The sequence below is a fragment of the Gymnoscopelus braueri genome (genome assembly GCF_963280865.1).
Source record: "Gymnoscopelus braueri genome assembly, chromosome: 11".
NCBI classification, from domain to species: Eukaryota; Metazoa; Chordata; class Actinopteri; order Myctophiformes; family Myctophidae; genus Gymnoscopelus; species Gymnoscopelus braueri.
In genome coordinates, this window is record NC_137613.1 from 53,832,473 (window position 1) to 53,857,948 (window position 25,476).

General features: G+C 41.9%; 1 protein-coding gene and 1 pseudogene across 5 annotated transcripts in view; one reads left to right on the forward strand and one right to left on the reverse strand.

The window, feature by feature from the left end:
• Positions 1-11,412: 11,412 nt before the first annotated feature.
• On the forward strand, positions 11,413-12,726 carry LOC308095734 (fMet-Leu-Phe receptor-like; annotated as a pseudogene). Its single transcript has one exon. The product of its transcript is annotated as a fMet-Leu-Phe receptor-like (transcript).
• Positions 12,727-14,378: 1,652 nt separating this feature from the next.
• Positions 14,379-25,476, reverse strand: part of ints3 (integrator complex subunit 3) — a 45,020-nt gene continuing 33,922 nt past the window's right edge. For 2 of the 4 annotated variants that reach the window (XM_080442856.1, XM_080442855.1), the window contains exon 29: positions 14,379-14,979. In XM_080442856.1, the coding sequence (XP_080298982.1) occupies positions 14,902-14,979 (78 nt within the window). In that variant the 3' untranslated portion in view covers positions 14,379-14,901. The remainder of the gene's footprint in view (positions 14,980-25,476) is intronic. The other 2 variants (XM_080442858.1, XM_080442857.1) reach the window with 1 other exon arrangement.

Sequence of the window (25,476 nt, forward strand, 5' to 3'; positions counted from 1 at the left end):
GTCGCTGCCCCCTCTGGAATGACTTACCTTTACGCATCAAAGCAGCCCAGTCATTAGCTATTTTTAAATCTTTACTAAAGACTCATTTTTTCTCCTTGGCATTCAGTAACAACTAAAGCAGCCTTACCTTCCTCTATTGGTGCTAATGTTTGTTTGTCTGTGCCTACTCATTGTTTACTATTGTCGGCTTACATTGCATTGTTTGCTTCCTGTTTTTTGTTTGTTTTTTTTGCATATTTCTTTTGCTTTGTTTTGCTTTTTACCTGTACAGCACTTTGGTTGACCTGGTCATGTTAAATGTGCTATATAAATAAACCTTGATTTGATTTGATTTGATTTGATTTTTAAAAGGGCGTGGTCATTTTCGGGTATTTCGTCCCGGATAGAGAATTAGTCACAGTTCCTAAGTTGTTCCCTAGGGTCATATTAGCCAAGAACAGTTGAGATATTCTCTCCTAAATGAAGTGCATACATATCTTAGCCAGGTCCTAGAAAGTGAATGACCCCTGCTGGTGGAGCTTCCACACCACAAGTATATAGTTGTAAGGAGTTTACGGTTTTATGTCCCAGAAAGGTTTTAGTAGTCTTGCAACATACTTTTGTGAGATGTAGCTTTGATCTAAAAAAAATGACAGAAAATGCATTAAAAAACACATCATACAGTCATTACATGTGGTGTTAATGACTGTCTGTAGATCCTATTGCTTACATGTTAGACTACAACTTTTACTTTGAAGGACAAAGACCATGTGCTTTGACACATGGTCACATGGCTTCTTTGTTTTAATGAAAAAGGTAGACTAAAAGATGACTGACATTTTGAATAATAACCATTTCAGGCTTTTGGATTCCAGATGAATTAAGAAAAACAAAGACAAATAAAGAGCTTTTTCCTTTGTCAGCCAAAATACTAATCAGAATATCAGAAAAATTGAGCATTTTCCTGATTTTTTGGTGGGCTAGAAAATTGGAAAAATGAAGCCATTATTTGATTTTTATTCTGGGATGAAAATATGGGGGGAAAAAAACATTTTGAGCTTTTCTCAGTGTCAGTCCCAAATCAAAAGTCGCCAAAATACTAAGCACAATATCAGAAAAATGGAGCATTTTCCTGATTTTTGGGTAGGCTAGAAAATTGGAAAAATGAAGCCATTATTAGATTTTTGGTCTGGGATGAAAAAAATGGCAAAAAACTGTTTTAAGAGCTTTTTTCAGTGTCAGTCCCAAATCAAAACATGCCAAAATACTAATCAGAATATCAAAAATTGGAGCATTTTCCTGATTTTTTGGTGGGCTAGAAAATTGAAAAAATAAAGCCATTATTTTATTTTTGGTCTGGGATGAAAAAATGCCAAAAACCTTTTTTAAGAGCTTTTTTTCAGTGTCAGTCCCAAATAAAAAAAAGCCAAAATACTAATGAGAATATCAGAAAAATGGGCCATTTTCCAGATTTTAGGGGAGACAAGAAAGGTTTAAAAATGAAGCAATGTTTTATTTAGGTTCTGAAACGAAAATCAGTAAAATATACTTCTCAGACGCTTATTCCAATTGAAAAACAAATAATAAATAAGATGCCCTGACTCCAAAAGGCCGGGGGATCTTAGTATAATCTGAGCTTTAATTTGGAAATGACTATTTGAAAAATGGAGCAATGTTTAATTTGGGTTCCGAAAGGAAAATCAGTAAAATAATTGTTTAAAAAGTGAATTGGAATTGAATGTGAGATTATACTAAAAGTTGATCTTTTCAGGCTCCAAAGTAAGGGTGACCAGAGTTTCTTTGAGATACCTGCACTCCTTTTCCCATAGTCAGGGAAGGCTGATGTTGGTCAAATGGTACCCAGGTCCCTTGAGAACTTCCTCCCACCCAAGCTGCACTGATCAGCATGTCCGAACCTGGGAACCCTACTGGACCCATCTTGCAGATGCCAGTAAAGCTTGCGCCATCCTCCTCCACTGTGGCTGCAAAAGTCATGTAGTGGACACAGCAAATGCTGCAAAACTGGAGTCTGCTGCATCTCGATATATAGATGTTGTGTGATTAGGACATTAAAAACAATCATCACCCGAGGAATCAAAAGGACTGAGCACATGCAACTGTGTGTGTGTGTGTGTGTGTGTGTGTGTGTGTGTGTGTGTGTGTGTGTGTGTGTGTGTGTGTGTGTGTGTGTGTGTGTGTGTGTGTGTGTGTGTGTGTGTGTGTGTGCGTGTGTGTGGTGCAGTATGTATCAGTTATCGCAGAGCTGTTCTGTTGTTGTAGTAACACCAAGACACATTCCTAGCAACGATTTGTTGTTTAGCAATTCACTTTTCAGATTCTAATTTGAACATATTGTTCAAATTCCATACACCTTTGACTATTATGATAGTATTCACTTTATGCTGAGCATTGATGTGCATACTGTACTGGTTGTTGCTGTATCCTTTGGATTCTATAGTCATATTATGTTGTTTTGATAAAAATTACATTGTTTTCTCCGGTTTGATCTTAACTCATTCCTACAACTACTTTATACACTCAATCTGGATGAAACTTTATGTTACATAACATGTTTGGTATAGTGGCCATATTTGTAATAAGCAAGTCAGAGTGCTCTAGATGGATTCAATCATAAATATGAGCATTCCGATGTGTTTCTAATGCTCAAAAAGCATAAAGTAGACACCAAGTTTGCCAAAAATGTCACTAAGGTAAGTGAAACACATTTGCAAAACTAATATTTCTTTGAAATATGCAAAATAGAGGTCCAGCCACACCCAGTCATAAAGATAAGCATTCCAACATGTTTCTAATTGTCAAAAAACATGATTTAGACACCAAGTTTTCTCATTTATAGCTCATCTGGTTCCAAAGCTTCAGCCAAAACCTTTTTCAGGTGGTGGCCATTTTCGATTTGACAACAATGATGACCCAGAACATTTCTGGCTCAGGTACCCTTGCTCAATCATTGGAGCATGCCCTGGGTTACATCAATTTAGGTGCTTATAGACTGATTCACACAAAATTATTCCTATAGCCCTGGACTGTAATATGTTGGCAGTTTCTTTTGCATTCTTTAGCTGTTCTGTCATAAAATATCAAATTAGAAATATTACACTTTACTATGTTTCCTAAACATAAGTATTCTGAACATTTTGAGCGCCTCAGTAAATCTGTAGCTCCAACGGTTTAGCGGATAGAGCCATGTTGGAAGTAGTGCACCGGTTATGGTTATGGTTGGCTGACCAGCTGCTGCTGGAAGTGCCAACTGCACCCACTAAAGTTACCAGGGGTGACCGGGCCTTTGCCGTCGCTGCCCCCTCTGGAATGACTTACCTTTACGCATCAAAGCAGCCCAGTCATTAGCTATTTTTTAATCTTTACTAAAGACTCATTTTTTCTCCTTGGCATTCAGTAACAACTAAAGCAGCCTTACCTTCCTCTATTGGTGCTAATGTTTGTTTGTCTGTGCCTACTCATTGTTTACTATTGTCGGCTTACATTGCATTGTTTGCTTCCTGTTTTTTGTTTGTTTTTTTTGCATATTTCTTTTGCTTTGTTTTGCTTTTTACCTGTACAGCACTTTGGTTGACCTGGTCATGTTAAATGTGCTATATAAATAAACCTTGATTTGATTTGATTTGATTTGATTTGATTTTTAAAAGGGAAAGGCGTGGTCATTTTCGGGTATTTCGTCCCGGATAGAGAATTAGTCACAGTTCCTAAGTTGTTCCCTAGGGTCATATTAGCCAAGAACAGTTGAGATATTCTCTCCTAAATGAAGTGCATACATATCTTAGCCAGGTCCTAGAAAGTGAATGACCCCTGCTGGTGGAGCTTCCACACCACAAGTATATAGTTGTAAGGAGTTTACGGTTTTATGTCCCAGAAAGGTTTTAGTAGTCTTGCAACATACTTTTGTGAGATGTAGCTTTGATCTAAAAAAAATGACAGAAAATGCATTAAAAAACACATCATACAGTCATTACATGTGGTGTTAATGACTGTCTGTAGATCCTATTGCTTACATGTTAGACTACAACTTTTACTTTGAAGGACAAAGACCATGTACTTTGACACATGGTCACATGGCTTCTTTGTTTTAATGAAAAAGGTAGACTAAAAGATGACTGACATTTTGAATAATAACCATTTCAGGCTTTTGGATTCCAGATGAATTAAGAAAAACAAAGACAAATAAAGAGCTTTTTCCTTTGTCAGCCAAAATACTAATCAGAATATCAGAAAAATTGAGCATTTTCCTGATTTTTTGGTGGGCTAGAAAATTGAAAAAATGAAGCCATTATTTGATTTTTATTCTGGGATGAAAATATGGGGGGAAAAAAACATTTTGAGCTTTTCTCAGTGTCAGTCCCAAATCAAAAGTCGCCAAAATACTAAGCACAATATCAGAAAAATTGAGCATTTTCCTGATTTTTGGGTAGGCTAGAAAATTGGAAAAATGAAGCCATTATTAGATTTTTGGTCTGGGATGAAAAAAATGGCAAAAAACTGTTTTAAGGGCGCGCCCCCACCAAGAGTTGGCTGGCTGCTGTTTGCAGAATCTGCCAATGCATTGTCAATGCAAATGCGTTGATTCACGCAAGAGCAGATTTTTCCGCCTCTCGCGCAGACCTTGCGTTTATCTGCTCTCCGCGACTAAGCATAAAACTGCTGGAGGCAGGCGCTGATTTTCCCCCTCTGTCCAATCGGGTGAGTCGAAGGCGGACCGTCTCAAGACTCAGGAAGCAACATGGTGCTCAAGGCAGCAGGCACAGGCAGTGCGGGCTGCGGGGAGGCTCCTGAAAGTGAGTGACAGGCGCGACACTCCCGTTTTTTAGAATCCGCTGGCTGCAAAAAACTGTGGCCGCGCACAACCTGCGTTTATCAGCGGCCAGCCAACTCTTGGTGGGGGCGCGCCCTAAGAGCTTTTTTCAGTGTCAGTCCCAAATCAAAACATGCCAAAATACTAATCAGAATATAAAAAATTGGAGCATTTTCCTGATTTTTTGGTGGGCTAGAAAATTGGAAAAATAAAGCCATTATTTTATTTTTGGTCTGGGATGAAAAAATGCCAAAAACCTTTTTTAAGAGCTTTTTTTCAGTGTCAGTCCCAAATAAAAAAAAGCCAAAATACTAATGAGAATATCAGAAAAATGGGCCATTTTCCAGATTTTAGGGGAGACAAGAAAGGTTTAAAAATGAAGCAATGTTTTATTTAGGTTCTGAAACGAAAATCAGTAAAATATACTTCTCAGACGCTTATTCCAATTGAAAAACAAATAATAAATAAGATGCCCTGACTCCAAAAGGCCGGGGGATCTTAGTATAATCTGAGCTTTAATTTGGAAATGACTATTTGAAAAATGGAGCAATGTTTAATTTGGGTTCCGAAAGGAAAATCAGTAAAATAATTGTTTAAAAAGTGAATTGGAATTGAATGTGAGATTATACTAATATCCCCCGACCAAAAGGCCGGGGGATCTTAGTATAATCTGAGCTTCAATTTGGAAGTGACTATTTGAAAAATGGAGCAATGTTTTATTTGGGTTCTGAAAAGAAAATCAGTCAAATAATTGTTTCAAAAGTGAATTGGAATTGAATGTGAGATTATACTAAGATCCCCCGACCATTAAACACGTCTTAAAATGTCTTAAATTTAACGTGATACCTATCCTGATACCTGCAGACTGTCCTCAGCCGTTAAAAACATTTGGCCATTTTATCAATTACTTTTGCAAAAAACTTTTTTTATTTATTATTTATTTACTCCAGAAGGCAATGATTGACATAATGAATGACTATAGAACAATGATTTACAAAATGAATGACCAGAAGGATCATTGTATTTTGTCTCTCACATTTATATTTAGCATTTAACTTTTGGCAATTACAATTACTTTTGGCAAGCCCTGGTTCTCAAAGTGGGGTCCAAGGAGCAGAAGGGGTCCTTGAGCAGAACATTTTAAAGTTGTTTTAAACACCTTAAAGGCTTTGAACGCATAAGCCCTATAGTTTATTATTCGTCTATTTAAGAACAAATCTTGGCAAATGTTCTCTTATGGGGGTCCCTGGCACAAATTCTTTTCACTTCAATTATAAATCCATATCAATCTGGGGGTCCTTGACATGAAATTGTTTGAGAACAACTGAATTAGAATCTGGGCATTACAGCAATTAGTAGAGGACCTGGCTAAGATATGTATGCAATTAATTTAGGAGAGAATATCTCAACTGTTCTAGACTAATATGACCCCAGGGATCAACTTAGGAACTGTGACTAATACTCTATCCGGGACGAAATACCTGAAAATGACCACGCCCTTTTTAAAATGACCATAACCGGTGCACTACTTCCAGCATGGCTCTATCTGCTAAACCGTTGGAGCTACATATTTACTGAGGTGCTCAAAATGTTCAGAATACTTATGTTAATATTTCTAATTTGATATTTTGTGACAGAACAGCTAAAAAACGCAAAAAAAACTACCAACATATTACAGTCCAGTGCTATAGGAATAATTTTGTACTTTTGAACCAGATGAGCTATAAATGAGAAAACTTGGTGTCTAAATCATGTTTTCTGACAATTAGAAACATGTTGGAATGCTTATGTTTATGACTGGGTGTGGCTGGACCTCTATTTTGCATATTTCAAAGAAACATTAGTTTTGAAAATGTGTTTTACTTACCTTAATCTTTGTCATTTTTGGCAAACTTGGTGTCTACTTTATGCTTTTTGAGCATTAGAAACACATCGGAATGCTCTTATTTATGATTGAATCCATCTAGAGCACTCTGACGTGCTTATTACAAATATGGCCACTATACCAAACATGTTATGTAACATAAAGTTTCATCCAGATTGAGTGTATACAGTAGTTGTAGGAATGAGTTAAGATCAAACTGGAGAAAACAATGTAATTTTATCAAAACAATATAATATGACTATAGAATCCAAATGATACAGCAACAGCCAGTACAGTATGCACATCAATGCTCAGCATAAAGTGAATACTATCATAATAGTCAAAGGTGTATGGAATTTGAACAATATGTTTAGAATCAGAAAAGTTACTTGCTAAACAACAAATCGTTGCTAGGAATGTGTCTTGGTGTTACTACAACAACAGAACAGCTCTGCAATAACTGATACATACAGCACCACACACCCACACCCACACACACACACACACACACACACACACACACACACACACACACACACACACACACACACACACACACACACATCTCATATATATCGAGATGCAACAGACTCCAGTTTTGCAGCATTTGCTGTGTCCACTACATGACTTTTGCAGCCACAGTGGAGGAGGATGGTGCAAGCTTTACTGGCATCTACAAGATGGGTCCAGTAAGGTTCCCAGTTCTGACATGCTGAATCAGTGCAGCTTGGGTGGAAGGAAGGTTCCCAAGGGAGCGGGTACCATTTGACCAACATCAGCCTTCCCTGACTATGGGAAAAGGAGTGCATCTCAAAGAAACTCTGGTCACCCTCACCTTGGAGCCTGAAAAGATCGACTTTCCATGTCCAAAGATTGGAGTGTATGGTCATCATCATACAGCAAGAGCCATGGTGGCCACAGCAGAGTAGATGAATCCTGACAGTGGCTTTTCTCAGTCCCTCAAGAACATTCCTCCCGCCCAAGCTGCACTGATTCAGCATGTAAAAACTGCTGCAGACCAGTTCCCCTATGTTAAGGAAACAGGGAATGCAACATAACTTAAAAATAACAGGAACACCACTGAAAAGTAAAACACTAACTATAATTGGGAAATAACAAATACATGAAGACACAACAGGGAGACAGAGCATGTCACGGTTTGTGACACTTTTACTGTGTAGAAATGATCACAGGTTTGGTTAGAAGAGGATAAAGACAAATTGCAAATGATGTACAGTACATTAGTCATAAAACACAATCTTACTTGAAGGTGTTGTGCACATGGTTCCTATTTCTAAATTTAATTCATAAGTAAGTGTAAATGTGCACAGTGCATGTTTGCGTAAGTATATGTATGTACATTTAGTATGTGTGCATATATTTGTGTGTGCAGTCTTAATATGCGAAGTATCATGTGCCACTATATGTAAATGGTGTGGTAGGTGAGAGAGGGGTTCTATGTGTGTAGATATATATGTGTGTATCTACACACATATTGGATATAATGTGTAGATATATATGTGTGTATCTACACACATAATGTGTGTAGATCAGGGGTCATCAACATGTCCGTACACGGACAAACGTGTCCGTGGCAAGACATATCCGTGGCACATTTCGTATGTTGGTTAAAATGTGTACATATCTATCCTTGTTTTTTTTAAGAATGTGTTTGAATGATTTTGGTGACTCGCAAAGTGTCAGGATGACAAGTCATGCTCATTAATATGTTGCAGGAGATTTGTCGTATTGGTACCCGTACATGATTGCATCAGGTGAGGATGCAAGACAAGACAGACAGGTAGAAGTAATGTTAATAGCTGCCTTGTTTTTTCATTGTTCCACTGGCATACCTTACATTACACCACCATGGTCTAAGAAAAAGTCTATGAAAAAGTCAAGACTTTTTCATAAACTTCAAAAACTTGTTCACCTTAACGGAAACCACAACTCTTGAAATTAACTACAGTACCTTGACAAACAAACAGAAAATGAGTTCAGCTCGTCCATTGTGGAGCAATTTGAAAACCCTGACAAAAACATGCATTCATATCGTCCTCCGTCCTACCATGCTCAGGTTTGCTGGTTCGAATGTGAACCCCAACAAATGAGTGGAGCAGTGTGAATTAACACAGGATTGACCCGGGCAGCATATCAATGGTACAGGTGTGTTACCTGTTTATTAAACTACATGTACTACTACAACTAATGAGACAAGACATCAGTATGAGTTTGGGTACAGATGTCATGAGACAAAAGACATGAATTGCAACAACTATGCAGTGATAGCGAAGAAAGGGAACTTGGAAAGACACTTTCTGACAAACCACAAATCATTTGACAAGACCTTTCCAGCAGACAGAGAACTGAGAAAAAATGATAAGGAACTGAAATCTCAGCCATATGTATTTGTGTACCATACATGGATTGCGATGTCATTAGTATTCTAAGTATTTGTTCTAGAGTTCTGAGAACTGCACAGTGATGGTGAAGACAAAGAACTTGAGAAGACACTTGCGGACAAACCACAAATCATTTGACTAGACATTTCCAGCAGACAGAGAACTGAGAAAAATAAATAGACTAAGGAACTGAAATTTCAACCATTTTTACCATATAAAAAGTGCAATCATCAGTATGTTAATCGTAAATCATGTTTTTATTATTGTTTGTGCATTACACTTTTTTTCATAAAAAAAAATTTAATGTAATGTAAGGGGGGGGGGGGGTATACAAAGTTGAAATATATTGATACAAGGTTTCTGCCCAACTACGATATGACACCTCACAGGGTGCGGGTGCTCGGAGTCTGAGCTCCTCACTGCACAGTTTGAACAAGACAGTTGTCTGGCTGACATCTCTTCAACACTTTGGAACAGGTATCTTTTATTTTCTTTCTTTCTCTTTTTATCTAGACCAGGGGTCTTCAACGTTTATCAGGCCAAGGACCCCCTAGCTGAGAGAGAGATGAAGCAGCGACCCCCACTATATATTGTATAAAATCGTGTTTTTAAACTTTTTCATAGATTTAATATAATAGTTTCATAGACTTATTTGACAGCTCTATCATAGTCTAGCGTCATATTGGATTCATGTTAATGTATATTTTCAGTCAGTTAACCACTTAAATACCCAAATACTTAGAAAACTTGTACTTGGTCTGGTCTTTTTCCCCTCTTTGCCAAAAATAGCCAATCTATAAGCTCTCACAACGCCTCGCAGCACGAGGCATTGTGGGCTTGTAGATCTGCTATTTTTGGCTAACGTTCCCATCAGGATAGGGATGCTATAGGGTTCAAGGTTAATGTAAGAAAATAAAGAAAATAAGTTGAAGACCTCTGATCTAGACAGTATAGTGCTAACACTTAGTTTAACATAAATATCACTTACACCCCCTTTTATAAAGAGGTGGTAAATGTCATTGTGTGTTATGTTTCTTCAGCTGTATTTAGTAAGCATGTAAGGGTACTGTGATAGCAAATGTTGCAACATTATCATTGGCTTATCTATGATAGGTATTTGTATTTGTTGACTTGATGATCTTTAGAACATCCTGTAAAAGTCTGCATGAAAAGTGTGAACTCGGCCCGCTAAGGTTTCTTAATAAGGTGTGAGTGGTCTCTCTCCAGGCCGGACGACCGAAGGCAGACGACCATGTTTTCCCTCCTGTCCGTCTGTGTGTGTGTGTGTGTGTGTGTGTGTGTGTGTGTGTGTGTGTGTGTGTGTGTGTGTGTCTGTCCTTCCATATATCCTATATCCGTGTGTCTGTGAACAGCTAATCTACGGCACTGCTGGACCAATCAGTTTTGAGACTTTGCTCGCACACTCACAGTAGGCCAAGAGACACCACCCCAAATGTTCTAATTGTGCTGTTTGCATTTCTGTCTAATACAGTATTCAAACGATCAATACAGAGGTACAGTTATACAATAATGCTAAAAGGATAACACAAAAAGCCCTGAGGGCTTGTTTCCATTGTGGTCCTGTGTATTCAATTCATCAATACATACAATATTCGTACAATAAATCATCAATACCAGGAGCAGTAAAAGTATATTTACAGAAAAACAGTGGGGGTAATTTATTTTGGCAAGCAGTTTTAAAGGAGGGTAGGGAGTCACACTTTTTGATGGCTGTTGGTAAGGCATTACACATTTTGGTGGCATAGGCCTAATAGTAGAATTGATGATGAATTAATCCCATGTTTGTGCCAAATATGGGGGGAATGAGATCAGTGGAGCTACCTCTGGTGTTGTGCCCTTGGGCGTTACTCACTCTTTTGAAATAGTTTGACAGGTACATGGGCACTGGTCCCTTGAGTATCTTGAAGACCAGGCCCATTGCAAGTTGCTGTACTCTGTCCTCTACCCTGAGCCATCCCACCCTAGCATAATGAGCAGGGGTTAAATTAGTTCTAGGTGTGAGGTCTAGTAGTAGTCTGACTAGGTTGTTTTGAGAGGTCTGTGGGGGGTACCATGAGGTGCATGCATAGTCAAAATGACATTCCTCAGTGCATTCCTACTGACCACATAGTCACACGACATAGTGGACTTGTTAACATGATAACATTGAATGTTTTTGTGTGTTTGTTGAGTTTTTGTTAGCGTATAGTATCTAGTATTTAAGTCATTATAAATAGGGTTACTTACCTGGAGGACAATAATACATGCAGGTAGAAATTATAACACTTAAGAAATGGTTTGATAAAACAAAGCATGTACCTTTATTTTGTTATTTTAGGACGATGGGGATTACGACCACAACTGTGGGCTATTGGCCCACAACTGAGGACTATTGGGATTATGACTATGATTATGACTATGAATCTGAGTATGAACATACTGAAGGCTACAAGGATGAACTCAGGATCCTCAAGATCGTGTCCCTCGTCATTTACAGCCTGGTCTTTGTGCTCGGCGTGCTGGGGAATGGCGTTGTCATCTGGGTGACGGGCTTCAAAATGAAGAAAACCGTCAACACCGTTTGGTACCGTTTGTGGCCGACTTCCTCTTCACAGCACTCCTGCCCCTGAGAATCACAGAAAGATTTCTGGATGGCTACTGGCCTTTTGGCCAATTCATGTGTAAACTGAACAGCACCGTTCTCTTCCTGAACATGTATGTATGCCAGCATCTACATTCTGATGGTAATCAGTGTTGACAGATGCGTATGTGTGGTGCGGCCAGTGTGGGCCCAGAACCACCGCAGTGTCAGAAAGGCGTCTTGTGTGAGTCTGGGTGTCTGGGTACTGGCCTTGGCTCTCAGCTCCCCTTACTTCATTTTTAAGGGCACACGGCCCTACTCCCTTGACGAGGACACCATTATGTGCCGCAACAACTTTGCACTTACCGATAATGGCTTCATTACATCCGCAGAGAGACCGTTGGTGAAGTTTCGACACGGGGCCATGATCATCACCTGATTCCTCATGGGATTCGTGGTCCCTTTCACCATCATCGTCTCCTGCTATTCTGTCATCGTCCACCGGATCAGGAGGATCGCTCGCTGGCCAGCCAATCAGGTCGCCCCTTCAAAATCATTGCAGTTGTTATCACTGCATTTTTCCTCTGCTGGGCGCCCTATCACATTTTGCAACAAATTCGGTTGATGAATGTCATGGGGGCAGGTGACAGTGTTACACTGGAACATGCGATCATCATAGCTTTCAGCGTGGCATATATCAACAGCTGCCTGAACCCACTGTTGTACATGTTCATGGGTCAGGATTTCAAGAATGAAGTTCGCAGATCTGTCCTAAAAGTGCTGGAGAAAGCCTTCACTGAAGAGCTGCCTCAGACCAACACTTCCACAAACCCAGCCATCACCCGTCAAGAGACTGCCTTGTCTGAGACACAGGTTTAGGGTTATCTTTGAATTGATTCGAATGTGGCTTTCTTTTTCTCAGTGCATTCTCCGAGCTTGAAACAATTATGAAAAATATCCCAAAATAACATGTTGAAGTTTAAAACCAGTATTGTTTGTAAGGGTTTCTTTGACATGCTTCTCTAATGGTTGATTTATTTCTCTCTGCTATCCCTGTCCAAACTCCTTTTTTCTTCTTCTCCCCTTCTGAATAACAGCAAATTGATGGAGCGTATGCAAAAGATTATTTCACCCAATAATAACTTTAATATGTATAACTTTACACCTGTAAACCAGTGACAATAAAGTTGATTCTTTTTTGTCTTGATTCAGGTGTGAGTTTGTAATTGTACACAGTCACAAAATATATTTAATGTTTGTTTGTTTGGGCAGGAATATGAAGATGATGATGCCCAGTTTGGGACATACTAATAAACAAAACCATTTCATGAAGGGGAAATCTTAAAGATATGAAAAAATGTTTTGTTCTACCCCGAATAGGGGTCTAGTCAACTTTTGGGCTTTTGGTTCCTGCACTAGGCTTAATTCACACTGTGCATTTTGCTATTTGTTTACAACAACAAAAAAGAGTAATGATCATATTTATAAGGCCTACAGTATATTCTAAATACTAGAAATGTGCACTCCTCCGAGTGCAGCTCTCTGCCAGGCCGGGTTGCCTACCCAGAGTCAGAAGTAGCAGAATCGACAGGAATAATATTATAATAATATATATTGTTTTCCTTTTTCAAAACACCACAAATGATTTGACAAGACTTTTACAGCAGAGAAAAAATAAGAAAAAAGGCTTAAATCTGTACATTTGTACCATAGTGAAACTGAAGGGTGTTTTGCGTCCAACCCTAACTGCAGTGACAGCGTTCTAAATTAATTGTGCAATTAATTAAGTGAAATGTCAACCATGATACGTAGCATACATGGAACAGTATCAAGTTCAAAAGCATAAAAGTTCAATGAATGATTTTTGCTTTGTTTAATGACATATAACACTTTGTTCATAATTTTATATATATATATATATATATATATATATATAAAAATATATATATAAAAAATATAATTTATCACCAAAATAACTTTGGTTCTAGAACCGATGCCGTTGCTTTCTAGCGAACCGGCCACGAACCGGCTTGCGTTTCCACCAGATTTAACCGGAGCTATTGTGCTCTGGTTCAGTTGGTGGTGCTAATGTACTTAAACACCAAATATCGAAAATATAAACTTAACTTCTCTTCAACCTCTAAAAACATCATATTGTGGAATACATAGATATACAGTACACAGATATCACATTGGCCGCTGTTGCTCATTGATGCGTAACGGGGCCATCATGTTGGTTATGGCAAAAGCCTTGACCAGGTCTCTCCACTATTCAAACCATCAGAACTCATAATGCATGTATGTCTATTGGAGAAGGCGGTCTCTCCACTATTAGAATCATCATAACTCACATTCTCAACTGATTTTCAAGCAGTTCAAAGCTGAACTTTCATGTTCTACCCCGGATTTGAAACCGGGCTGAAATTTCAACCACTGAGCTAATAGAGCCTGCCTGCTTGCTCAAGGGAGACAATTCATTTTGACCTTCAGGCAGTAACACCAGTAGTGGTCCAACCAGACCACAGGATGTAAATGTCTCAATAGAAGAGCAGGGAGACCAAATACAACCACACCACTTGTGTGAGTTATATTGTATTAACATACTACCATAAACAAAATAATGTTTTATTAATTAAAAAGGTTACATAGCATAGCTTTAATATGGGGGTGGCGTTGACGAGCGGCCCCAGTGGCCAATGAGGTGTCTAGTACCCTACCCGGCCAGCGGGTAGTGACATGACATCCTGTTGGCTAGTGACATCACATCCTGGTTTTATAAAACATCAAGGACCAGTATGTTTTTTTTCCTTCTTTTTTTTATTAACATTTCATATTCATGACTCATGTTTATGAAAATATTCAAATAAAGACATTTTGTGTTAAAAAGTTCAACGGTTCTTCTCTTCTCACTTCAAAAAGTGTGTTTGTTTTGGGGTGTGGTCACATTTGGGCCAATCAGAGAGAGCGATGGAGGGGTATCGTCCAATCACTGGTTAGTTTCTAACAGGGGCGGGGCTTGTCACCGGTAACCAGTATTGCGACATCATAGCAACTCTGTAGCTGATCAGCCAATCAGAGGGGAGTGTGATCTGATGTTACCATGGCTACTGTCTGTCCCATCAAATGTCTGGCAGAGGAGGGAGGGGCGTTTCCAAGGCTCCAGCCAATGGAATCGCAGAGTCCATAAAAGGAGGAGAGGAGTTGTGTCTGTGGGAGCAGCAGGCGTGTGATTGGCCAGTTGGTGTGTCAGTCAGTCGCTGTCAGAGCCAACGGCGGACGAACCTTTTCTCTTCCTCTTTGTTGGTTTAGGTTTAGAATCCTCTTCATCCTATCAAACACACATACAAAATACACACATTAGAATACACACATTAAAAGGTACGTTAAGTGATATTTTTTTGTTAAAACAAAAAGGTTTTTCTTTAACTCAATTCAGTGCCATTGACGCCGCCGACGTCCAAATGTTCATAAGCCCAGAGCGCCATGGCGCCGACCATTTTTGAAGAAAAAAAAATTGGCCGAGAAATGCTATTTTCAAAGGTGGAATAAAGGGAACGGGAGGTCGGGATGACATTTTCTTTTTTGCAGAAGCACAGTGAAACCCTCTGTGATTAGCAACCATCAGGGGATGGATCATACTGGAGATAATCTCTCAAGAACAGCTTCTGCACTGCGTTGGAATCTGTCGGGGAGGTTCGTCATAACATGTGCGCATGGGCGTGCCTTCAGATCAGGAAGCAGGCCGCGCTTTACCCAATCAAATGTAGTGGGCGGGATTCACGTGTCCGTCGATCCTTCCCCCCTCGAAACAAACCGAAACTAATTTAACAATAGCGTCCGCGGAGCAGACAAAACCACGGAAAGGTATTCACATTTTAACTTACTCTTTCATCATAGAAACAAGTGGGCTTATAACCAATACGATCCATGTTCTCTGGGAGAAGTGGTGTTAGTGTTCCGTGTAGAAATATTGTTAGTGGGAATGAAAACATAGTCGCACCAACCGGAAGTGATGCGCTGAAGGCATACAACAAACACCGGTTTCCTTGCGCTCTGGCGTTACGTTTTCTTCCGCCCAGAGCCAACAGACATAGAACAAACAGCAGAGGGCGCTGTTTTTCATTTTCAGTTGGCGATGGGTTCCCAGATTGTACTGGAGATAAATATTCTGTGACTACTTAAATCTAAGAAAAATCGAAAAATCTCTGGCACTGGGCAAACACAGCCAGAAATAAGTCTGGCACTGAAAGAGTTAAATGTTGAAGCTCTATATTCTGATAGTATTCATTGCTATAGTGTTTTTTTTCAGGAACAGGAGTCTCCCTTACTCTCCATCTCTTACCATACATTTTCAGGTAGGTGACACAGTTTCAGCCAATCAGGAGAGAGTACCCATTTATCAGCTTCATCTTTATAGTGTTCCAGTTTCAATTTTGTCTGCTCTTTACTAATTTCTTTGCGTCATCACTTCCAATTTCACTTGTTTAATCTGTATCCTGTCCGAGTTAGGGTTGCAAACACACACACACACACCCACCCACACACACAGTCCCCAACTGGCCAGCCCAGCTCTGATCTCAGCTCGCTCGTTATAACTTTATAGACTGATTAATAATAGGATTAAATCTGACAAGTAGTTCAACTTCATATGAATTTGTTATTAGAATAATATGAGATGGTTGATGTCAGCAGTCACACCTGACCACCATCTTTGCCCGGTGAGGGCACTGAGGATGTATGTTGACAGATCCAGTACTTCGAGGAAGTCGGATCAGTTGTTTGTGTTGTGGTGGTGTCGAGCTTACGGCGGGGTACTTCTTAATCCGCTGCGGAGGTACCTCAGGTCTGTGGCCCCACAGACTGTACACAAGTTCGCGCCCTCATTAAGCCCATGGTCCCGGCCTAGGTAGGCCACACACTGGGTGTGCCGATCCAGGCCGGACATCAGGCGGCTGCACCTCTCGCACGTCTTCTGCAGAGTGTTGTTGATGGTGGATCTGGTGCGTCGCCTGGTCCCTGAAGCCATGCTTTTCTTGGCCGTGGGCACGTGAAGGCGTAGGGGGGGAGGGTGAGGAGGTGGTCTCAACTCACGGCGGGAGAAACACAAAAATGTAGTCTATCCACAAATGTTTGTTCGAGAGCTAGCTTTGGTAGCTTAGCAGTGGCGAAGAGTCTATCCAAGCATGTGTCGTCCCGTCCGCTTAGGCTTTGTTAGCCTAGCAGAGAGACAGGGAGAAGGCCGCGGTGAAGGATCCTATCCTCGCGGTCGATTTCTCCGTTGGCTAGCTTTGGAAGCGTAGCGAGTAGCAACGCGCGGAGTCACCTGTTAGCTTGCTAGCAAGTGCTGCGCGGTTTGGCTGGTGAAAGCAGTGAAGGCCGAGTCACCGTTAGCTTTGAGGCTAAACGAGTGCTGGGCTAGGCTAGCTTTTTAGCAGTAGTGAGGTTCGGAGTCAGACGCTAGCTTTGAGGCTAAGCGAGAGCTGGGAGTTCAGGCTAGCTGGCTTTTTAGAAAGTCTGTGTATTTTATACTTAACGGATAAAATCACAATCACCTGGATTAACACATTGAATGCCAATCGTGTAGATCTACGCGAACCTATTTAAAGCCGCAGCGTGCCAATCACGTAGATCTACGCGAACCGCCGATTCGCGTTGATTTTTTCCCAGGTGCACTTTCGGATTTTTTTTGTATCCATTTCCGGTTCCGGTTTGAAAACAGGAAACAGAATTATTTGGGATCCGGTTTTGCCGATCACGTCGGCCCTCGTTGTAATGACGAAACTGAAACTCAATTCTCTTCCTGTAGTTTTTTCTCCTCGCATATCACTGTTTAACGTAATCCGCTCTAACTACAACCATGGAGCTCCGTTTCACACGTGGTTTATTATTAATTATTAATATTTCTTTTTGAAAATGAAACAAAATTAATAAAATAAAAAATATATATAAAATAAATTAAAAAGTAATCGAAAAAACACGGCCCCCTCACGCATTAGGAGGGCAGGGTGAGACAGCAGAACCGAGGACGGGTGTTTTTGATGAATCTAACGGGTTAAAAAGGAGTTTGAAGTTATAATGGGTTTGTATAGGAAGGGGGCGTGTCTGATAAAATGAATATCAAATATCTAAATAATGAATCAAGCAACTTAAAAACTGTCTGGGGGGCTCACAAAAGCCTGAGTAGACGATAAAATGACCCAAAGTTTTTTTGAAAGTGAAATATCCCTTTAACACGTAGAGCAACAAACAAAACAACAGCTCAGTACGAGCACGATCAGATATGCTTACTGTGTGCCCTTGTTTTTCCCTTGTCCTGCACTGTGCAAGAACTGTTGAGGGTGTATGGGGTTGTATATTGTATATTTTGCCTTTTATATTTAGCCAACAATGTGATGTTTTTTTTGTTTTAGTTTTTTACCCCATTGGTTCTCAAATTGGGGTCCAGGGACCCCCAGGGGTCCTTGGGGGGGGGGGGGGGGTTCCAAGGGGTCCCCAGCAAAATGTGTTAATACAGCATCACAATCATTTTAACCACTTGATATGTTGGCTATTCAAAAATAGCAGATCTACAAGCTCACATCGTGCCGCGCTGTGAGCTTGTAGATCTGCTATTTTTTAACTTTTTTGAAAAAATCTTGAAAGTATTGCGAAAAATGTTGAATAATTTTGAATATTTTAACACACCTTCGCTTCTGGGGGTCCCTGCCACAAAATATTTTCAGATGGGGGTCGACGGCCAAATATATAACAATGTGGGGGTCCTTGGCACAAAATAGTTTGAGAACCACTGTTTTACCCTACTGTAATCTACGGTACTCTTTCTAAAAGGTCTTATATCTCAACTTATGTCACTCCACACCTGTTGAGCATGGAGGTAATGGATGCTCAACAGGATCAATCAGTCACCCACACATACTGTCTGGACTAGGCCTGTCACAATTATTACATAATTGCCTAATCGCAATTATTTGAGATAATCGCAATTATTTTGCATAATCGTCATAATCATCATGATTGTTTCCATGTTGAAAGATGGTCAAACATTTTCCAAAAATAGCAGAAATAGCTGATCAACCAGTAAGCTTGTTGATCAGCTATTTCTCCTTTTTTTAAAGTATCAAATTATTAAATGTGTCAGTAATTTATTTGTATCCAAGTTATTTGTCATATCTGCCCTGTGCAATTTTTTATTACAAAGCCTAAAAGGCAAACAGAAATTGAGCTTTAATTCATATGTTCCGATGTTCAATGCCAAACACACAATTAAATCGTTAATCGTAATTATTTGTGTGACAACAATTAATCGTCAACTTAAATGTTTTAACCGTGACAGCCCTAGTATGGACACAACTTACCACGTTCTCACCACTGCATCCAGTTTACTCTGTGTTCTGCACGGCTACTCGGTTTGTGATCTCAAAACCTCATCTGTCGTCTGTCCCGACAGATGGTAATGTGTCTAACAGAGGACTCACATTATGGTTGAAATCAAATCAACAGTGCTCACATGAATAGTTTCTGACTGGCTATTGGAATGAGTCTCTACTTATGTTTCACAAGTTAATGTATTGGGTCTGATTTTGATTATGTTATTATTATTATATTGTCATTATTACTATTATTATCATTTGTATTTGATTGGGTTTTAGACTAGTGTTATTCTATTTAGAAAAGCTTCCTGTGGACAGGTGTTGAACATTAGCACAAACACAAAGAAAAACATTAGCACTCGTGCTATAACACTTTAAACAATGCATCTGGTTCGTCCAATGTGATTGGGATGTCCATGTCAAATGAAACTAGAAAGTTCTGAAGAAACAGTGTGGGATCGCTAAGAATGTTGATGGTATTGAGTATTGATAGTGTTAGTAGAGTTAAAGTTTGAAAGGTTTAAAGTTCTAAAAGTTTGAAAGGATTGAAAGGTTTGAAAGGTTCTAAAGGTTTGAAAGATGTGTAAGGTTTGAAAGGTTTGAAATGTTTGAAAGGTTCTAAAGGTTTGAAAGGTTTAAAAGTACAAATTATTTCAAAAATTCAAATGGTAGCCGAAATGTCCTAAGTAGGCCAAACGTTGTAGAGTTGGAACAGAGTTTGTAGCTAAAATAATCAAGGACTAGTTTGCCGTCAAAAAACGGGTGGAACGGGTGGAAAATCCCATTCATTTCAATGGGGAGATTCAAAGTGAAATATCTCTAAAGAATTGAATTCAGATCAAAAATTCTAATGGTAGCCGACATGTCCTAAGTAGGCCGGACGTTGTAGAGTTGGAACAGAGTTTGTAGCTAAAAGTATGAAGGACTAGTTAGAGGTCAAAAAACGAAAATAATTGATTTTTAGGCAATTCAAAGTGAAATATCTCTAAAAGTACAAATTATTTCAAAAATTCAAATGGTAGCCAACATGTCCTAAGTAGGCCGAACGTTGTAGAGTTGGAACGGAGTTTGTAGCTAAAAGTATGAAAGACTAGTTAGGTGCCAAAAAACGGGCGGAATAAATAAATAATAATAAATAGTGGCAATAACATTAGTGTGGATAAGGATAATTCCTTTTAACAGGACGTTCATGAAAGTCCTTGCGGGCTTGTTTCCAATGAGGGCCTGTGAGCAATTAGGGGTTAAGAGTCTTGCTCAGGGACAAATTTCATTTCATCGACACATATGCTGGCGTGGCCTGGAATCGTACCTGGGGCAACCAGGGCCTCTGGCTCCCTAGGCGGGCTCACTAACCACTCAGCTATGGCCGCCCCGTATGTGTGATCGCTTTAGCGATCCCACAATAAACATAAATATCCTGCAACTGAGTCTGGTATACTGGTCTATTGGCTGGGAAGACGGCAGACCAGCCAGCGAGTGTACTGGTGTCCAGGTGAAGACCAAGGACCAGCCACCAAAAGTCCTGGTGAAGACCAAGGACCAGCCAACAAGTGTCCTGGTGAAGACCAGTCACCCTGCCGGGCTGTATGTCAGCCATGTCCTGGTGAGAATCATCAATGTCTCAGCAGTCTGGCTACCAGCACCACTGGGCGAACCAGCAGCATCCTCAAAAATTGATTTGACACATTGTGGAAAATGTCATTAGCCTGTATTTCAAAGGAATATCGGCTAATGGCTCTTACAGTATGCCAATTATTTTAATTTTTTACTTACATTTGGCTATAAGTGGAGTAAATACTTACCCACCATAACCTTTTCAGATGAAAAACATCACAAGCTGAATAGGAAAAGGGCAAACAGGTTCTTCTTGAAGAATACAAATCAGGTTTATTAAAAACTGAAAATAGAACATATTTGAGTACAGTAGCTTTTGGGAGATTCACAATGATATATCTATTCCTAAGTCCTAAGATACTTCAGTGGTATATTCTATAATAATCTATGTTGTCCGGAAAAGTTGTTTTCTTTAAGTTCTGTCTAATGAAAAGCTGTACATCTCCGCTAAATCTTTGTGGAGACTTCCGTAGAAAAACCCTTGCGTCTCCGTAGAATCTTCTAAAATCTCTCTCTCCCAAGAATATTCAAGGGCTTTATAGGCAAAGGGCCGGATGGTCAGGAGAGAGAGGAAGGGAGAGAGAGATCGACAGTGAATAGGGAAGTATAGGGTGAGGGTGATCTTTACAGGGTAATATGATTGGATATTCTTCAGGTGCGTCATATGGGTTTTTGTTCATTATATGTTTCCAGACATGTTTTCAGGATATGTCAGGGGGTATCTTCTTCTATCTCCTAACTTTTCGTCCAGCATTTGTATAGGGGTATAGGGGTAGAGAGAACAAGAGAGAACTCGAGGGAGAACTTGAGAGAGCAAGAAACAAAGACAGAAGGAACAGTGGATTAAGGGTGGCTGAGATATGGTTTGATAAGAGGGGAAGTAAACAGGATTACTATGCCTTATATAGAAATGATTATGCATATACTTCCTCTTCCTTTCCTGTATACAAGAAAATAAAGAAATCGCAATAGCCTATATCTCTCTCGATTATATCCATCAGGTAGCTACATTACATAGTATGAGGCTTTTAAAATATATGCCCGAAGTTGATACTACTGTTAAGTCAAACACTCTAGTTTTTCACTACTTTGTCTCCTGCTGTCTACTTTAGCGAAAATGGAAAAAGGAGGAAGGGGGACAGGACCACATATGGATAGGGGAGAAGGGAAAAATAGGGTGAGGGAGGAGGGTAGGAAGAAATATAGAGATAAGTTGACATCTTCGCAAATTATTGCCATGCTGAATCCTCCCTTCTGGTATGGCGTCTTCCAGGGGGATCCGGATAACGTCCGTGGCTTTGGGAATCCGCATTCTGTTGCGGTGGTGGCAGAGCTCTGGGATAGGCATGCTGCCCTTGGAACGAAGGGGGTGACATTTCCTGCCCTGCCCGCTGACCAGTGGCGTAAGACCTTCCCCCGGCCGTCTTTTGATTTGACTCTCTCCGCCCTGCCCGCTGACCAGTGTTGTAAGACCTTCCCCCGGCCGTCAGTTGATTTGAGGGGGAATTATGTCCCTCTTCAATGGCATAGGATGTTGTCGGTTCTTCCCATTCATGGTGTTCAATGTCATAGGATGTAGTCGGACCTTCCCAGTCATCGTGTTCACTGTCAGAGGATGTAGTCGAACCTTCCCCTTCATCGTGTTCACTGTCATAGGATGTAGTCGAACCTTCCCCTTCATGGTGTTCACTGTCATAGGATGTTGTCGGACCTTCCCATTCACGGTGTTCGGTGTCATAGGATGTAGTCGGACCTTCCCATTCATGGTGTTTGGTGTCATAGGATGTAGTCGGACCTTCCCATTCATCGTACTCGGGTGCAGGCAGCTTTCCCCGGGCATGTTGATGGGAGATTTTGCACTGAGGACTCTGCTTACGATAAGAAGTTGCACCCTGGTACACAAATCTCCACCTTTCAACACCTTGTTTGGCCTTCTTCTTAGGACACGGATTGTCTCGTGGAGCCTGCCTCTTAACACCCTGTCTTGGAAATCCACCTGCTTTTCCCTCCACAGTCCTGGTCCCATGATAGAGATTTGGGAGTACAGGACATTCCTGAATTCCTAGTATGGCCACTACGCATGGCAGATCATATTTCCCCTCGCCTATTGCCTCCATCTTGGCCCACAGGCCTCGGTCATAGCGGTAGACTGATACCCTAACACCCTCTCTGCCATCAGGTTTGTTCTTGACTTTGATGGAGGTGATTACCATGGGCTTGGAGTAATATTCCACGGCTATACGATGACTTGCATCCCACGCCATGTAGGCTCCATGTCTGGGCGTGTATCCTTTGCGTACCATGGCAATTTGTTGCCAGTTGCTTGGATCAAGGAGTTCCTTGTCATGAAATTGCCCACCGTTCTCGTTGTAAAACTGAATGCGTTGTGGCTTTTCCACGGCCTGAACCGTTGAGCAAGTTGGATTCACACCCTCCCATCCAGGCTGCGGGTTCACACCCTTAGGTTGGGGCAGATCTACATAGGGAGCTTGTGGTGAGAGAGTAGGGGGCTTCTCTTTTGAGAACCTGGAACTGTGAGTTGGGAGTACAGGACATTCCTGAATTCCTAGTACGGCCACTACGCACGGCAGATCATATTTCCCCTCGCCTATTGCCTCCATCTTGGCCCACAGTCCTCGGTCATAGCGGTAGACTGATACCCTAACACCCTCTCTGCCTTCAGGTTTGTTCTTGACTTTGATGGAGGTAATTCCCATGAGCTTGGAGGAATTTTCCATGGCTATACGATGACTTGCATCCCACGCCATGTAGGCTCCATGTCTGGGCGTGTATCCTTTGCGTACCATGGCAATTTGTTGCCAGTTGCTTGGATCAAGGAGTTTCTTGTCATTGAATTTCCCACCGTTCTCGTTGTAAAACTGAATGCGTTGTGGCTTTTCCACGGTCTGGACTGTTGAGCAAGTTGGATTCACACCCCCCCATCCAGGCTGCGGGTTTACACCCTTAGGTTGGGGCACATCTACACAGGGAGCTTGTGGTGAGAGAGTGGGGGGCTTCTCTTCCAAGAACCTGGAACTGTGCTGGTCATCCAGAGTGATCTCCTGGGTGTCACTTTGCATGTTTTCCTCCTGGGAAGCCATCTTATGTCTCATCTTCATCCCCACCGTCTGTACAACAGAGATGGCTTATGATTATCTTTCTCAGAGATAAAAGTTTAAGATAAAGAGATAGATAAAAGATAAAACCCAGTCGGGTTATCTACCAGCCGGGTAACCCGCAGGCGGGTTATCTACCAGCCGGGTAACCTCCAGGCGGGTTATCTACCAGCCGGGTAACCTCCGGTCGGGTTATCGATCAGCCAGGTAACCTTCAGTCGGGTTAACTACCAGCCGGGTAACCTCCGGTCGGGTGATCTACCAGCCGGGTAGCCTTCGGTCGGGTTATCTACCAGCCGGGTAACCTCCAGTCGGGTGATCTACCAGCCGGGTAACCTCCAGTCGGGTTATCTACCAGCCGGGTAGCCTTCGGTCGGGTTATCTACCAGCCGGGTAACCCGCGGGCGGGTTATCTACCAGCCGGGTAGACTTCGGTCGGGTTATCTACCAGCCGGGTAACCCGCAGGACGGGTTATCTACCAGCCGGGTAGACTTCGGTCGGGTTATCTACCAGCCGGGTAACCCGCAGGACGGGTTATCTACCAGCCGGGTAGCCTTCGGTCGGGTTATCTACCAGCCGGGTAACCCGCAAGACAGGTTATGTACCAGCCGGGTAGACTTCGGTCGGGTTGTCTACCAGCCGGGTAACCGCATGACGGGTTATCTACCAGCCGGGTAGCCTTCGGTCGGGTTATCTACCAGCCGGGTAACCCGCAGGACGGGTTATCTACCAGCCGGGTAGACTTCGTCGGGTTATCTACCAGCCGGGTAACCCGCATGACGGGTTATCTACCAGCCAGGTAGCCTTCGGTCGGGTTATCTACCAGCCGGGTAACCCGCAGGACGGGTTATATACCAGCCGGGTAGACTTCGGTCGGGTTATCTACCAACCAGGTAGCCTTCGGTCGGGTTATCTACCAGCCGGGTAACCCGCAGGACGGGTTATCTACCAGCCGGGTAGACTTTGGTCGGGTTATCTACCAGCCGGGTAACCCGCAAGACGGGTTATCTACCAGCCGGGTAGACTTCAGTCGGGTTATCTACCAGCCGGGTAACCCGCAGGACGGGTTATCTACCAGCCGGGTAGCCTTCGGTCGGGTTATCTACCAGCCGGGTAACCCGCAAGACAGGTTATGTACCAGCCGGGTAGACTTCGGTCGGGTTGTCTACCAGCCGGGTAACCCGCATGACGGGTTATCTACCAGCCGGGTAGCCTTCGGTCGGGTTATCTACCAGCCGGGTAACCCGCAGGACGGGTTATCTACCAGCCGGGTAGACTTCGGTCGGGTTATCTACCAGCCGGGTAACCCGCATGACGGGTTATCTACCAGCCGGGTAGACTTCGGTCGGGTTATCTACCAGCCGGGTAACCCGCATGACGGGTTATCTACCAGCCAGGTAGCCTTCGGTCGGGTTATCTACCAGCCGGGTAACCCGCAGGACGGGTTATCTACCAGCCGGGTAGACTTCGGTCGGGTTATCTACCAGCCGGGTAACCCGCAGGACGGGTTATCTACCAGCCGGGTAGCCTTCGGTCGGGTTATCTACCAGCCGGGTAGCCCTCGGTCGGGTTATCTACCAGCCGGGTAGACTTCGGTCGGGTTATCTACCAGCCGGGTAGCCCTCGGTCGGGTTATCTACCAGCCGGGTAGCCCTCGGTCGGGTTATCTACCAGCCGGGTAGCCCTCGGTTGGGTTATCTACCAGCCGGGTAGACTTTGGTCGG